Source organism: Artibeus jamaicensis, unplaced genomic scaffold (assembly GCF_021234435.1).
Source record: "Artibeus jamaicensis isolate MK-2021 breed Jamaican fruit bat unplaced genomic scaffold, CSHL_Jam_final contig_797, whole genome shotgun sequence".
Classification (NCBI taxonomy): Eukaryota; Metazoa; Chordata; class Mammalia; order Chiroptera; family Phyllostomidae; genus Artibeus; species Artibeus jamaicensis.
Genome location: NW_026521977.1, coordinates 28,975,562 through 28,990,865, shown reverse-complemented (window position 1 = coordinate 28,990,865; position 15,304 = coordinate 28,975,562). Strand labels below are relative to the sequence as shown.

Genomic DNA, 15,304 nt, shown 5'->3' with positions numbered 1-15,304 from the left:
CCCAGAACAACAACCCTGTCTTCAGAACGGAGGATTTGGAACATACACAGGCCCGGACACGACCAGCGGGGAAGCCTCTGCTGCAGGCCACCAGGCCCGGGAGGCTGTCAGGGAGTGGCAGGGGGCCCAGGGAATGGCTGAGCCTCGCTTACCAGGGTCGCCAGCTGGTCAAGCACCTCGTTGATCTGCTGGCTGTGCAGGAGCCCAATGTGCGACTTTCCCATGAGGCGCCTCACCTTCTTCCGGATGTCGTTCTTGTTCACCTGGAAGTCAAACGAGGATCTGAACAAGGGACCTGCTCTCCTCTCAGCGCAGGCACCGGGGGTGTGCGAGCAAGTCTCCCGCTGTCTGAGAGAGCTGTTTCTGAAAGGCCGTGTCACTAAGTATGAGAGAAAACACTCCACTCGGTGTCCTGCCAGAAAAACCCTGGTTCTGTCTCTAGGTGACTTCCGTAGAGAAGCGGCTCTTGGAGCAGTTCTGGTTTAAGTGACTGGGGCTGAGGGGGCACTTCCTCCCTGTCCCCAGCCGATACCATAGCGTTTGCACATACAGGGGCCCTAAAAGCCCCTGGGGTTCCTTGAGCATAATTCACAGACGATGACTTGGAGTAGTAACGCTGCCTGCTCACTTAGAGCCGAGACACCATGAAGACCAACACCCCTTCCCACCCAGAGTGAACCGGAGCCCCAGGAGTCCAGCGCAGTAGGGTCGAACTCAACAGAGTGGAGCCTCACCACAGAAAACGAAACGAGCCAAGCGGGCCGGCCCGTTGGGCATTCTCCGTATTTGACCAACTAATCCCTACACAGCCAGAGGGCCTGGGAGGGCAGGAGGGGGAGGCACACGGGGGCTCACGGTCAGAACAACTCTCTTCTTCCCACACGTCCCTTTCAGAGCAGAACTCTTCTACTTGGTAACGTAGTTTTCCCAAAGCCAGAAAAACCAGTACAAGCGAGGCAAACTAGAACCTACCATTACTTTTTAATAGGTAGCTCTTTTTTTTTAAGGATTTTATTTATTTATCTTTAAAGGGAAAGGGAAGGAGAGAGGGAAAGAAATATCAATGTATGGTTGCCTCTCGTGCATCCCCTGCTACAAACTGGCCTGCAACCCAGGCATGTGCCCTAACTGGGAATTGAACCGCGATTCTTTGGTTCACAGGCCTGCACTCAATCCACTGAGCTACACCAGCCAGGGCTCCTAATAGGTAGCTCTTTGTATAGCTACAGAAAATTCTAAGATAAAGGGCTAGTGCTAAAAAGTGAATTCTGAGCATCCTTTCTAAACTGTTTAGAATCTGCTGCTTAAAGACATTTAAAAATTTTCATTGTATTCTGTGAGAAGCTCTACTGAAATCCTAAAACCACTCAGCAAAGGAAGCCCACTGAAAATTCAAAACGAACAACCGGTGTGGAACCATTAATCACCTTTACAACGTTTCTTAGCACAACAGCCTGGCGGCTTCAGATAAATGGATCACGAGGGTCTCCCTGTGAGAAAGGGAGCTTCTCAACTGCCCCAGAATTTAGGGGACAAGAATAAGCCTTGTCCTTCCAGCATCAGGAGTAGCTGGGCATCAGCAAAACTGACACTACCTTCATCAGCAGCATGTAGGAGATGAGGTTGTGCAAAAGCGTGGCCAGCAAACGATCCTCGTCATCCTCGAGGCGCTTCCGGTCATGTTCTCCCAGTGACAGGTACCTAAGCAGGGGACCAGGGACAAGTCAGCCCTCGGGTGGGAAGAACTAACTGGGAAAAGGACGAATTTTTTCCCAAGGATTTCCTGAGCCTCATACCTGTCTATCATTTCCTGGGGACCCTGGTCCATACCCATCCCTTCTCTCTCCAACATCACGGCATCGAGGAACGCATCTTCCCAGAACTGCATTTGGTCCCATAAAGTAGAACGCTCTTTGCCTGTGTAGAATAGAGTCTTTTATGGGCTTGAATGACCTATAAAGAATATACCTGGCAACCAGAATAGAGTACACTCCAGATAAAAGGAAGACATTACAAATTCCAAGGCAAAGGAAACCCAAGCCTCTCCACCCCAGATGCACAGCCCAGCTGCCTCCAAGGGAGGCCCGGCCCCTCCCAAGGAGGAGGGATGAACTCAGCACACAGAGAAAGGTGGTTACTTATAGAAAAGGTCTCCATAGCAGCATCCTCTAACTGGTCCCACATCGATCCTTTGTCCCTTCCTGCCAATTTGTGAGCAGGAAGGACCATGGTAGCAAGAAAGGAAAGAAAGGAAGACAGAAAGAGAGGCTATGGATTAATACCAAAATCCAGTCTCTTTTTAGCAAGTTTTCACCCACTGTTTCTTCCAGACCCAGTAAGTCACCTGCTCCAGACATAAAAATGCTTCCTAACATCAGCACTGAGAGCAGCAAAAAGCCAAGCTGCTACTTGTTCAGTCTACCCTCTTCCCCGGCTGAGTCCAGCTTTCTTCCAGTGCAAGGGACCTTCCTTGTCCGCTTCTCACCTAGGAGTCCCTCGTAGAGATAGACTCGCTGGCTCACGTCTTCAGAACAGCGAACCGGGCTGCCCACCAGCTTCTCCTTTACACTTGGCTTCAAGCTGTGGGCTTTACCCTACAGACAAGAGGCAATTGGTCACCCACCCAAGGTACCCATGAACAGGGGCAAAGAAAACCAAGCAGCCCATTAAGAGGCTCACACACCTGTCACCACTAACAACATACACCCCAATTGCCCTGATTTTGCTACTCCGCTGGCCTCAAGAATCTGACCAGAAGTCAATCTGATAACCCTTCTTTCCACTCCTGACTCCAAAAACATGCAGTCAGGCTTTCACTGTGACCTATCTTCACTCTTTAGTCTCTGTAAGACTCTGCTCCACAAATTAAAAAAATAGGCCAATTCTCAGCAGCAGCATGTTGCAGTGGAAAGAATATCACGTTTGCCCTGCCTCCTACTAGCTATGTGACCTTAGGCATGAAACTCAGCTTCTCTGAGTCTCATTTTCCACCCAAGAAAAGAAAGGTTGTGATACTCACTTCATAGAACCAATACTAGGAATTACACCAGAAAGTATATTTATAGCATTTAGCAGTGCCTGGCACATAGTTGGTATTTAATAAATGTTAATTTCCTCTTTCCTACTGTGTCGAGTATCTGCCCCTTAGAAACTTACTAACTTTCACCTGCCACTTCTGCAATATTAAGCTTCATAAAAGATTTTCAACTGCTCAGAGGCAGGCTTCATGTCCTCTTCACAAAGAGAAGCAACTGATCACAGGCTATTAGTAAAATGTAATTAGTGTATCTAAATGCCAGTCTCCTGGTTCGCAGCCCAGTTTTTTGTTCAGTGGATCATACTGACTTAATGTACTTTATTTCCTGCTAAGCCAGCCCTTTTTGAGCCCAGAAATTTAGGTAATTGCTCTCAGCAACTCAATTGTACAAAGGGCCCTTGCCAACCTGCACAGGACAAGTAAGAATTGGTCCCAGGGAGGTGCCAGGAAAGACAGCATACAGCTGAAGGGCCTCGTGCAAGACTGCCGTTTCGTAATATCTATCCTAAGCTCCAGTTGGAAGTGCACTAGAAAGACTTACATACTTATTTCAATGGCCTGCTGCCACTCAGGAAGAGTTAAGGCCGTGAACCTGAAGGCTCTGCTGACCTCCTACTCCTTATGTTCCCTCTGGGATGTCACCTGCTCTATCAGAAACCCATACACAGGAAACCCTGGGAGTAGAGATGATCACCAGTACTGATTAACTGATTTCACTTAAATTTCATTTCCATTCTCTCCACAGACCAAAGACAAGGACCTGTGAGCGCTTGTAGAGAATATGCATCCTGATGAAGTGGCAAGTGTGCCGGAGTGCTTCACTTCAACAGCCTCAAGAGGCACGTGTACACGGGAAAGCTGTGCGCCTCAAGGCAAGGACTGAAAGAATTAACTTAATTCTAGCTGATCATTGGCTAGTTGTGTGATCTAGGGCAAGGTCTTTTCCTAAGGCTTTGCTGCCCTTTCTTGTCAGAAGAGATTAGTCAGAGAAAAAGGTGTGAGGGATGCCTCCCCAAACCCAGAATCATCTTCTGGAGGGGGGGCCCCTTGTAGTACAGGCTTCCCCTGCTAGGTGAGTGTCCTAGGAACCCATCTCTATCAGTGTACCAGCTGGCATTGTTGTGAGAGGCTGCGTTCAGTTTCAGTGACTTTTTCCTGAAGTCTCTTTCAACATGTCTGCCCATTTCATGATGGGTGATTTACAAGCACACCTGCTCACACCAGGCTGAGTGTTCAGCAGTTTCTGACCAGAAACAGCATGACCCTGTGCCCACCCCCCCCAGTCACCCTGTCCCACCCTGAGTGACTTTGTTTCCCTGGATGAAAAAAGTCCTAAAAGGGAAACATTTTGCTGATGTGGCGGAGGTGAAATAAAAAACAGCTGAAGCAGTAAAAGGCATCAAAATCGATGAGTCCAAAAACAGCTTTGGGCAATGGAAAAAACGTCTCGATGGGTGTGTTGCATCAAACGGAGGGCACTCTGAAGGTGACTGGAGAGTAACCATGTAGAAATAAGTACACAGTTTTTTATAAATAAGTTACAGGACTTTTTGGGTCCCCCCTCACACTGAATTGCAAATTTCTTTGAGAGTGAAAATCATGCCTTGTTCATCTCTATTTCTTCAGTACGGACACTGGCACTTAGTAAATCACTTAATAGATCTTTACTAGCGAATAAAAACTCCAAATAACTGTTGGGGATATACTAAAAGAAGTGTTATTCTTAGGTGCTACACAAATAGAGCAGTGGCCAGAATAAAACTAGGTAAGTCCATGGAAACAGGTGGCCCGGTACTGAGAGCTGTACCTGACCTGACACTGCCACAAGGCATCCTCCTCCCATTTTAAACACGGGGGTCATTGCTACGCTGCAGTCGAGGCCCTTAGCTGACTGGGTGGAGAGCCTAACTCAGCAGTGATTCAGGAGAGGGTTCTGAAAGCCCCAGGTCATGGAGTCCAATGACTCTTAAAGTATCCTTCAGAGCCCTGGCTGGTGGGGCTCAGTGGGTTGAGTGCCGGCCTGTGAACTGAAAGGTTGCCAGTTTGATTCCATCAGGGCACAGGTCTGGGTTGCAGGCCAGGTCCCCAGTGGGGGGCATGTGACAGGCCACTGATTGCTTTATCTCACACATTGATGTTTTGTGTTTTCTCTCTTTCTCCCTCCCTTCCCCTCACTCTAAAAACAAATAAAATCTTTTAAAAATTCCTTAAGAGCCCTGGCTGGTATGGCTCAGTGGATTGAATGCTGGCCTGCGAATCAAAGGGTCACCAGTTGGATTCCCAGTCAAAGCACAGGCCTGGGTGGTAAGCCTGGCCCCCAGGAGGGAACATGCGAGAGGCAACCATACACTGATGTTTCTCTTCTCTTTCTCCCTTCCTTTCCTTCCTCTCTAAAAATAAATCAATATATATATTTTTAAAAGCCTTAAGAAACATTTTCTTTAAAAGCAAATACGTGAGCTGATCCATTCCTTACTTCTTTTACTTCTAATTGCTTCCTTACTTTTCATTCTTTTCCAGCCCCACCCATTAAAAAACACTTTCCTTTTGTTTGTAAACAGGGCTTACAAAGATGGCACTGGTGGCAGAGTTGGTCTCAATTTCACTATCAGACAAAGTGCCCCGAGAGCTTGTCAAGTGGGTGCTTCCCTCGCCCCCTGGTCCATCGCCTGCATTGCTGCTCAAGTCACTGTCTGCTCCGAGGGTCTCTCCAGAACTGTTACTCACCTGCAAGGGAAAAAGGTAGTGAGGGGTATCCCCCAGGGAAGGGTCCCTGATGGCTACGTTGTGAGAGCTCTCTGCTGCCATAGAAAAGGATCGCATTTCCAAGGTGTGCCAGAGCCTCTGGAAGTACCTTTCTACAGGATGAGGAGAAGCCCTAGGTACAAAGACCTAAGACAGGTAAACATCTCCGCCAGGCGGACCGCGCTGACCTGAGACTAGGCACAGCCCCGAAGGGAGGGAGCAGGCCCCGCTGAACCGCCCCCGAGATGGCAGCGTGGTGTTCCCCTACCACGGTGCTAACTTCAGAATCCTGACTCGAGCTTCGGATCATAACCGCCGGACTCACGCCAATGACAGGGTCTGGGCCGGTCCTCTGAAACGAGACACGGGTGCTCAGACACGCCAGGGGAGGGGTCCGGTTTGCTGTGCTTCCCCGAGAAGTACGGCATCTTCCTCCTTCTCTCCATCCCCACCCTCCTAGTATCATTTTTTCCTGAATATAAAATACATATGACTTACATAATAAGAACAGTAATAAACACTAAAGAAATAGATGTTCGCTGTAGTAAATACACAAAAGAATAAGGAAACAAAAATAAGCCATAAACTGACCACTTACATTAATCACTCTTAAGTCTTTAGCATGTTCCCTTTCGAGTCTTTTCTATATGTATTTTAGAAATAAAGTTGGAATCGTACTGTATATAGCTTTGCCAACATTTCCCCCTGTCACTAAATTTTTAAAACTATGGTTAATACTGTATTACGGGGATATACGTATTTTACTTATTTCATCATTTCCCTATTATTGAGTATTTATGTCATTTCAAGGTTTCCTGTTGTTGCTGCTTTTTTTTAATCTCCAAGAAGCATCGGAGATAACACACTTTAATGCTCACAATGATCAACGAGGCTGTCACAAACCTGGGAAGCTGACGTCAGGCTCACGCCACTGTCTGCGCTGACCTGGGACTTTTTCTCCTCTGTCTCACCAAGGTCAAGGACGGGTCTGACCGCTTCAGGCCCTGAGTGGGGGAAGGCTTCTGTTACTCAGCGCGCTGCGGCCGGGGCAGGCTGGGGAAGGGAGTGGGGGGGAAGCCGGCCTGGACCCAGGCCTGTTCAGCATGTCGCAGTCCCCGGAAAGGGGACTGCCCCCCTCGGTCCCCCCTGAAAGAAGCAGTCTCCAGGCGCCTTAAGAGCCAAGTGGGAAAAATCAGACCTGGTCTCAAGGGGTTCTGAAGCCGTCTTCTCAACCTGAGGAGAGCTGAGCCCGTCACCCTCAAACACAAAAGCTCCACGGACAAATGTCTAACCGCACTCCACTGCACTCAGAGTTGGAGCTCCACTGGTACCTGAGACCCTCCAGGGCCCTGGTCACTCAGTGTGTCCCTAACAAATGTGTCTGAAGGGGCTGGGGAGGGAGGGGCCCAGTGAGAGAAAGAAATGCCAGCCGTTTCCACGGACACTGCTCACCCCCATGGGACAACTTCCGCAGTTGAGATAGAAACCACTCCCCTTTCCCCCACCCACCCACAGTGATATGGCAGAAGGACAGAATGACAGGAAGCAAGAAAGCGTGCCTAGGCAAGCCACCAGAGAGAGTGGGGAAGCTACAGACTCAACACAGAGGGACAGCAACCATCTCTGCCAACTGTGCCCACAGGCCTTCGCACGGGTGGGGGAGATATCAGCCAATGAGGGGCACTGAAATAGGCAAACGTTCTCCCCACCACCTCGGAAGCAACAGAGAACCAAGTTCTAAGGGATTTTACACAGCAGACGCCTCCATCACAGCCTGATTGCTACGAGGGGAGGGGAAGAAGCAGCCTACACGCCACATACCTAGGAGTCACATGCCACCTACCTGCTTTCGTTCCAAATACCCCCCCTAGAGCAAATTTGGGGTGGGGCTGGAGCCTGCCCCACTGGGCCTGGGGAGTTGGCAGGTATGGGAGACTTGGGAACGGGGTGGGGCATTGGTTCCTTACTCTGTTTTTCCATAGCTTTTTGGTTTTTCATTTCCCGGTGCTTGTTCCACAATTCTACCCCAGATGCAATGCAAGCAGGAGAGAAAGACAGAGAGAGTCAGAGAAGGGTCAGGCAGACGCATGGACACCCGCCCACCGTTGGCGCCTGCAGAGGCTTTAATCGAGCTCCTTGATTTTGGCAAGACGAAACTGACCCTGAAGAGGCTGGAGCAGTCCCTGGAGAGCATGTAACTTAGGACCGGTTTAAACTTCCTCTGCACCACACTCTCTGCCAAATGAGCTGGGCAAATGCAATTGTGAAAGATTCCAGATAAGGCGGACGGTCCCCTTAAGCAGCCTAAGGGCTTTCCCAAGCACGAGTGCAGACCGACCTGGTCCGTCGGGCTGTGCGGTGGCCGCCCACGCGGGCTGTGGATAGCCCCCCTTGTTGCTGCCAAATGACCCAGTTCACTCTCTGAACCAGTGCCTGTCCGAGTAAGAGACCCTTTCTCATCCAGATACCTGGCCACCCACTAGAGGTCACAGAGAACATTAAGTGTCGAGAACGGCGTCCCAGAAGGGGTGAAGAGAGCCTAGCGATCATTGCAGTTCTCTTCCTGGAAGAACCTGAGAGTCCACTGAGTCTGGCCCCCTCATTCCCCAGATAAGGAGAGAGAGACACGGAGAGGAAAGGGGTTTGCCCAAAACCACATTCGTAGCTGGCGGCAGGGCACTGCTTTTCTGAGAACGTCACTTCGGGTGGGAGAAAGGCAGGGTCACTTGTCTCTAGGACGGTATGTCGCTGCCTAGAGAAGTTAACGCCCCTAAAGAGGACACTGGTTCCTCGTTATCACTTAGGAAAGCACAAAGCAACGGCTAACGGTTGCGGCGAAGGGGCACTGGTTAGAAGCAAACAGCCCAGGGACCTAGAACCAGAAAAATAAAGACAACCTGGATGACTCAAATCCACATAGGGAGCAAGTCAAGCCGAGGTGAACCCAGAGAGGTCACCGGCTCCTTCTACCTTAGTGGGGATGGGAAACACCAAGTGTAAACAAGCGCTTGATCAGGTCCAGGAAGGAAAGTTTTAAAGAAAGCCTGACTCCGAAATCTACACCTCGAGGCCCAGAGCCCAGGGGAACGAGACTGGGACACGGCCCAGAGGAGCACAGTTGAGAGCAGTGCAATGGCTGCAGGGGAAACTGGCCGTGGAGACCCAGACGACCACCAGGCTACAGCCTGCAGGTGTGTCCTCTACAGAAGGTCCTTTTGCCCAAGTACCCACTGCTGCTGCTTTGCTCTCCTCTAAGCTTCCTTAGAGCTTCCGGGGGCCCACACCGCCTTGCTGCTCCGTGAAGGAACCCAGAAGGAGGGGCCAGGGGTATGGCTCAAACTCTTGCATGCAGTAACCTCACTGGGCCCCCTAAGAAAAACTCCCGTGTTAAGATGTGGGGGAGGGGCTGTGAACGAAGCATATGGGACAGAGAAGTGCAAAGAAGGACCAACAGAAATGGATGAAGATCTCTCTCTCTCTAGAAAGCAAAGCATGGGAAAGAGAGAGGCAGGATTCTGGATGAATTGAGAGAACGGAGGGATATTTAAGAAGCCAGACCCCCTCCCCCACACCAAACACACTGATACACACCAATAGATGCTACAAAATTCTCTTCCTTTAAACTTCTGGTGTCCACTTCCTTCGGGCCCTTTCCTGCAGCCGTTGGTGCCCGAGGCCCCAGCTGGGGGACTCTCAGCTGGGCCATTGCCTTCGGGTCGCCCTGGCCAGCCAGGCCGGCGTCCTTGCCCACCGGTGTATTCACACTCTCTGTTGGACTCCTCTTCCGCTTGTCTGCTTCTGAGAAGATCGAGTATAGGAAGAGGTCAAAGGAGATAGTGAGTAAGAATCAAGGTGTGCGAATTGGGGGAGAGAAGCAAGAATGCAGGAGGATGTGGGACAGAAGTGCAGGAGCAGGAAAACGGACCCCTTACTGCCCATGACAAAAGGACACCCACTGCACCTAAACCTGCACTAGGAAACAACATCCCCAAGCCTAACGGGAAGTGACTTGGCACCGGGAAATCTGTCAAGTGGACAAGCCCATTCTCTCTGGGGACGGCACGCCACCCGGCTGGCACGCTCCCTACCTTTGCTGTAGTAGTGGGTCTGAGCGATCTCCAGGAGCCCGAAGATGCTGGCCATGCCACCGAGACCTGCGTGGGCGTACGACTGCTCCAGGCTGAGCACCGTGCACTTGAGCAGGTCTAACATTCCCTTGTACACCTTCCGACTGATCTCCTGCAGCAACAATCCGGGCATTTGAGCTGGCAAAATTGCCTTTGGCGTCCGCGTCCCTCTTCCCCCTCGATTCCAGCTCCCAGCGCCCCCAGCACTGACCACATCCGGGATGATGTCCTGCCGGGCGTCGTCCTCTGACTGCACCGCGCGATTCAGCTTGCTCAGGACAAAGACCCGCAGCTGCTCGCTCTCCAGCAGCCGCCGCACCTTCTTCATGTTGAGCCAGCCAACGCCCTGGCCGTCCAGCACGCTGTGCACCACCTCCTTCAGGAACTGCTGGTTCTCACTGTGGGTTCCACACAGCACTTCTGTGCTCACTGGCTCCTTCGCAGAGCATGCCCCTTTCCCCAGACTAGACGTCTGCCTCCAGGGGCAAAACATAAAGCCAAGTGTGCAAATGTCCAAGTGTGCTGCATCCCCCAGCGCCCCAGAGAGCCCGGTTTGCCCAAGTACCCACGGCTGCGGCTTTGCTCTCCTCGGCACCGCAAGCTATGACTGCTGCGTGGGGAAGGAGGCAGAATGGGTAGTGCTGGCAGGGGCTGAGTTCGTCTGTCCAACTGAGAGCTTCCCTCCCACTCTCGAGCACCCTCAAAGTTTGCTTCAGGAATCGCTACCTCTGAGAACTTTTAAAATGGCTCTGCCATTACCTAGAATTGCTGGATCGACCCTGGGGTGACGGAGGTTCCCTCTTCACTGTCGGGCTGTGTCTAATGACAGACGACTTCTGGTCCACCAAGGCCCTCCGGTTTCCTATAGACAGGAGGGCAGGGATGAGAGCCATCACTACTGTGGCCTGGGAGCTCAGGTCCACAAAGTCGTGGGCAGCCAGGTCCCACACCATCCCCCAGAGGGGCTGGGCGAGGACGGCAGCGGGCGTCACGCAGGGGCAGAAACCAGCCGTGGCAATGTGGAGGAGGTGGGGATGGAGACTCGGGTCGCTCCACATGCACCAGCAGCACGCCCCAGGGGCAAGCATGGGCGTCACGGGATGCTGCTTGCTCCAGAGGAGGACGGCCCGCAGGCAGGCACAGAAGATGCTGGGAAGGAAGACCATGCACAGCTCACGGGCAAGACCCACCTTCACCACTCCCGGGGCCGGCTTCAGTAACAATCTCCATTAGAGTATTTAGCCCAAATACTGGGACACAAAATACACAATTAGTAGGTACGCCGCAATACCACAACCCCTGTAACCCTGGAGGGAGCTGTAAGCCAGATAGACAGAACGTTCTCCCAAAGCTTGGTGCACGCAACCTGGGTTCTCAGGCCCCTCAGAGCTGGAAGCCCAGCGACCAGGAGACAACGGAAGCTCCGGGGAAGACCGTCCCTGAGACCATGGCCTCTCAGAGCAGGGGCAGGGTGAATGGACAAGGAGCCCTCAGGTCCTGACCAGGCAGGCACATGCTGGGAGAGGGACCGCTGGTTTTCACGGAACCTCCAGCACAGGGTCCAGAGGGCCCATGGGTGTGCAGAGGGCAGAGGCCCATCCTGCAGATGCTGTCGTGGGAAGTGGGGTGCGGGGTGAGGGTGGCAGGCAGGTGGGAGTGACAAGTGCGGCAAATGACGTGAAGCATCAGCATGCAATGGAAGTGTTCTAACTGCTCTCTTCAGCTGTGCCAGGGGACAGCCGGGGCCGCTACCACCCTTCCATCGCTCACCTGCCGAGCCCGGATGAGTGAGTCCTCTCTACAGGGCCCGTCAGCTCCCTGCACCACTAGCTCTGATGTCCTTTTGCCCATCTCTCCTGTGTTCCCATCCCCTAAAGACCCTTCCTTAGATTTCTGACATTTTAAAAAATATATATTTTATTTATTTATTTTTTAGAGAGAGGGGAAGGGAAGGAGAAAGTGGGAGAGAAACATCAATGTGTGGTTGCCTCTCGCACACCCCCCACTGGGGACCTGGCCTGCAACCCAGGCATGTGCCCTGACAGAATTGAACCAGAGACCCTTTGCTTCACAGGCCCGCGCTCAATCCACTGAGCTACACCAGCCAGGGCAGATTTCTGACATTTTTAATTACTAAAAAGAGAGGTCAGTTAAAAAATACACAGAACTGCCTGGCTCAGTGGATTGAGTGCAGGCTGTAAACCAAAGGGTCGCCAGTTTGATCCCCAGTCAGGGCACATGCGTAGGTTGTGGGGCAGGTCCCCAGTGGAGGCCGCATGAGAGGCAACCACACAGTGATGTTTCTCTCCCTCTCTTTCTCCTTCCCTTCCTCTCTCTCTAAAAATAAATAAATAAAATCTTCTTAAAAATACACAGAACTGCCTCTCACTGAGATCTCCACTATGATTAAATATCTCAGCACAATACCCACAGGAGACAAACGAAGGTCGGCCAATTCGAAGAGCCCCTCCACCTGTCAGAGATGCCCATCGAATCGGGTCTCAACTGCCCCGAGAAGCCGACCCATACCACCTGGCTCGCTCGCAGGCCCTCGGCTGACATGAAGTCAAAGGAAGAGGCATTTTGACTCTACAAACACTGCCAGGCTCAAAAGCCAAACCCAAATACATACACAGCACGAGGCTCCTCACATCCACCCCCTGGTGGGCAGTGTCCCTGCGGCGGAGTCCGCGCAGTGGGGACCTGGCGGACAACTGGCACTGGGGGAGCCCTACGTTAGCTAAGCACCTCAGACGGTTCCCCCAGAAGCAGCAGCGACCCCACAGTCACCATTATCCTACGTGACAGCACAGGCTCTTCTCTTCAGCTACAAAGACAGAGTCCATCTGAAGACCAGCGAGAGCCCCGATGTGCAGTGAAAGCCATGAGAAGCGGTATGAGGGGCAACACCCAGATCAAACGATTCGCCACACACGGGCTCCTGACGGGCACTCATGGGCCCCGAAGGGGCGCTAGACAAGCCCGGCTGGCACAGCAGGGCTGCCGTTACCTTTGAGGCTAGGGAAGGGCGTGGTCTTCTCCCGGGCTCCTTTGGTGGGCAGCGTGAGGTTAGAAAGACTGAAGCTGGTACTGTGGTTCCGATACAGGCTGCCTGTCGAGGGGAGGGTGTGAGAGCCATGAGTTCGGGGTTAAAGAATCAAAGCATTATGCTCCGATGACTCAGTCGTCATCTCCATCTTTGTCCTCCCAAATACAGACCCTGTGCCTCCAATCTACCCCAGAAAAAGCCAAGTCTAACTCAGGGCAAACAAAGGGGCCACTGCCAAGACCACTCAAAACCCGGTAACAACGTGCCCTGCCTGCCTCCCACGGCAACATCCACGTCGCTCATCTACTGCCAATTTGCCACGGGAGTCGGCAGTTAATGCGCTTCTGATCTTAGGTGGGTGCTGTCCCTTCCTGGCTTCTGGAAAAACACACTCACGATTACCCCCTAGGCTGGCTTTCCCTGGTCCCACGTCTGCCTCCAGTCTTTAACTTTCAGAAATATTCTCTGTGCACGAAAGTCAACCTCATATAGATTTCAAAGTACGTTCATGAAAAAGTCCTTCACCAGACAAAGAAGGTATGAGATACAAACCCAAATCAAATCTGACCAGCATATTCCCACAAAATATACGCACAAGTGCATGACTTTTAATATACGGATAACTTTTAGTTGACTCGCTGCCTTAGCTGCAACAGATGGACACCTCCAGGTGTAAACACAGTGCTCAATCTGTCCCTGCTCTTTCCTGACCTCCCCTGAAAATACCTCCCTGAACATCACCAAACGCTCTGAAGTGGGGCTTGGTGATGCCAGCCCAGCCCTACAGCTCCACAAGGCCGTGGTTCCCAGCGGCATCCGCCACAGCCAGGCCCTGGTGGAGAGAAAACAGGACGGCGGCGGGAGAGAGCTGAAACACTTACTGGCAAAAGACATGATGCCCCCAAAGCCCTCGGTGCTGGTGTTGGAGACGGTGGAGGTGGGCGAGCTCGCTCGGGAGTCTGATTCTGCGTCTGAGTCGCTTGCCAGTTTCAGGCTGTTGGGCCGCAGCAGCTTCTGAGCCCTTGAATGCACAGTGGCACCTATGAGCCCCCAGCACGGGCACCTGACCGTGGGCCTGCGGCCCCAGGCTACCCCACAGTTCCCTCTGGGGATCTTGAGGCCACAGAGCATTCAGGCCTCCTGATCGAGCCTCGCCTGGGGTCCACTGCAGTGAGGGCCTTCAGTCACCCCTCTGGGAGGGGTCCCCAGGATCTCACCGACTGCCACTGCCATGCTGGCTGAATCGGGGAGTGTAACTTTCCCCCTGGTCATCATCCTCTTCCTCAGGGGGAAAGCCATACTGGGGCTCGAAGTACGGATTGTCATAGGTGCGCCGGCGCACTGACCCCTCTCCGGTTTCCGCCTGCCGCCTGTCCACATTCGGTCTGCCAACGCCGGGGGGCACGGCAGGTGGGGGCTTGGAGACGCCTGCTGCCACCTTGTCACCCGTCTCTGTCGCATCAGCAGGTTCCTGCAAGTAAACGAAGTCATCAGCTGGTGCCCGGGCGCCCTCCCACGTTCGCGGTTTGGCACGGCTGAGCCAGGCCTGTCGTATTCCTGTCCTAAGGAACCTGGGAGAAAGGTCCCTGTGACACCCGTTCCCGGTCCCCACAAACTACGTGTGGGGATCTCAGCTAATGCCTGCACAAAGCCTGATGGCCTCCTTCTGAGGTCAAAACTACACTGTAGAGGCTCTAGCTGCAGGTCCCATGGATTCTGAAGAAAGAAGCCAATGAAATCAATAGCTTCATCCCAGCTTTCCTGACGGAGGCGAGGCCCACGCCCCAGCAGTCCTCACGCACAGAGCTGGCTCCGTGGACGACGGTGCTGGGGCTGCTGCTGGCGGTGGTGCTGGAGCTGGAGCGCGGCGGGGGGTTGTCCTGCCAATTCTCACTGTCGGGGCCGGGCTCCTCCGCCTCCTTCTGGCTCTGCAGCTCCTCAATCTCCACCTCACTGGCGTCCCCCAGGGCCGCGTGGGTCAGAGGGTCCACACCTGTGGAAACCCGAGGGTGGCAGGCACGGACCGCACCACCCAGAACCCCACACACACCTGCCAAAGGGTGGTGGGCATGGACCGCACCACCCAGAACCCCACACACATCTGCTGAAACCCGAGGGTGGCGGGCACGGCCCGCACCACCCAGAACCCCACACCTGCCGAAACCCGAGGGTGGCGGGCACGGACCGCACCACCCAGAACCCCACACACACCTGCCAAAGGGTGGCGGGCACGGACCGCACCACCCAGAACCCCACACACACCTGTCAAAGGGTGGTGGGCATGGACCGCACCACCCAGAACCCCACACACATCTGCCGAAACCCGAGGGTGGCGGGCACGGACCG

The 15,304-nt window shown here is 53.1% G+C and overlaps 1 protein-coding gene across 28 annotated transcripts in view; it reads right to left on the bottom strand.

The window, feature by feature from the left end:
* Window positions 1–15,304, bottom strand: part of MADD (MAP kinase activating death domain) — a 42,047-nt gene that overhangs the window by 14,808 nt on the left and 11,935 nt on the right. For 8 of the 28 annotated variants that reach the window (XM_053672962.1, XM_053672959.1, XM_053672967.1 and 5 more), the window contains 17 exons: window positions 14,761–14,951; window positions 14,176–14,429; window positions 13,840–13,979; window positions 12,920–13,021; window positions 10,669–10,771; window positions 10,121–10,307; window positions 9,871–10,021; window positions 9,374–9,580; window positions 7,750–7,803; window positions 6,686–6,786; window positions 6,051–6,134; window positions 5,606–5,764; window positions 2,486–2,594; window positions 2,139–2,201; window positions 1,797–1,917; window positions 1,596–1,701; window positions 153–263 (listed from right to left, as the gene is read on the bottom strand). In XM_053672962.1, the coding sequence (XP_053528937.1) occupies window positions 153–263; window positions 1,596–1,701; window positions 1,797–1,917; window positions 2,139–2,201; window positions 2,486–2,594; window positions 5,606–5,764; window positions 6,051–6,134; window positions 6,686–6,786; window positions 7,750–7,803; window positions 9,374–9,580; window positions 9,871–10,021; window positions 10,121–10,307; window positions 10,669–10,771; window positions 12,920–13,021; window positions 13,840–13,979; window positions 14,176–14,429; window positions 14,761–14,951 (2,243 nt within the window). The remainder of the gene's footprint in view (window positions 1–152; window positions 264–1,595; window positions 1,702–1,796; window positions 1,918–2,138; window positions 2,202–2,485; window positions 2,595–5,605; window positions 5,765–6,050; window positions 6,135–6,685; window positions 6,787–7,749; window positions 7,804–9,373; window positions 9,581–9,870; window positions 10,022–10,120; window positions 10,308–10,668; window positions 10,772–12,919; window positions 13,022–13,839; window positions 13,980–14,175; window positions 14,430–14,760; window positions 14,952–15,304) is intronic. The other 20 variants (XM_037166125.2, XM_037166142.2, XM_053672965.1 and 17 more) reach the window with 12 other exon arrangements.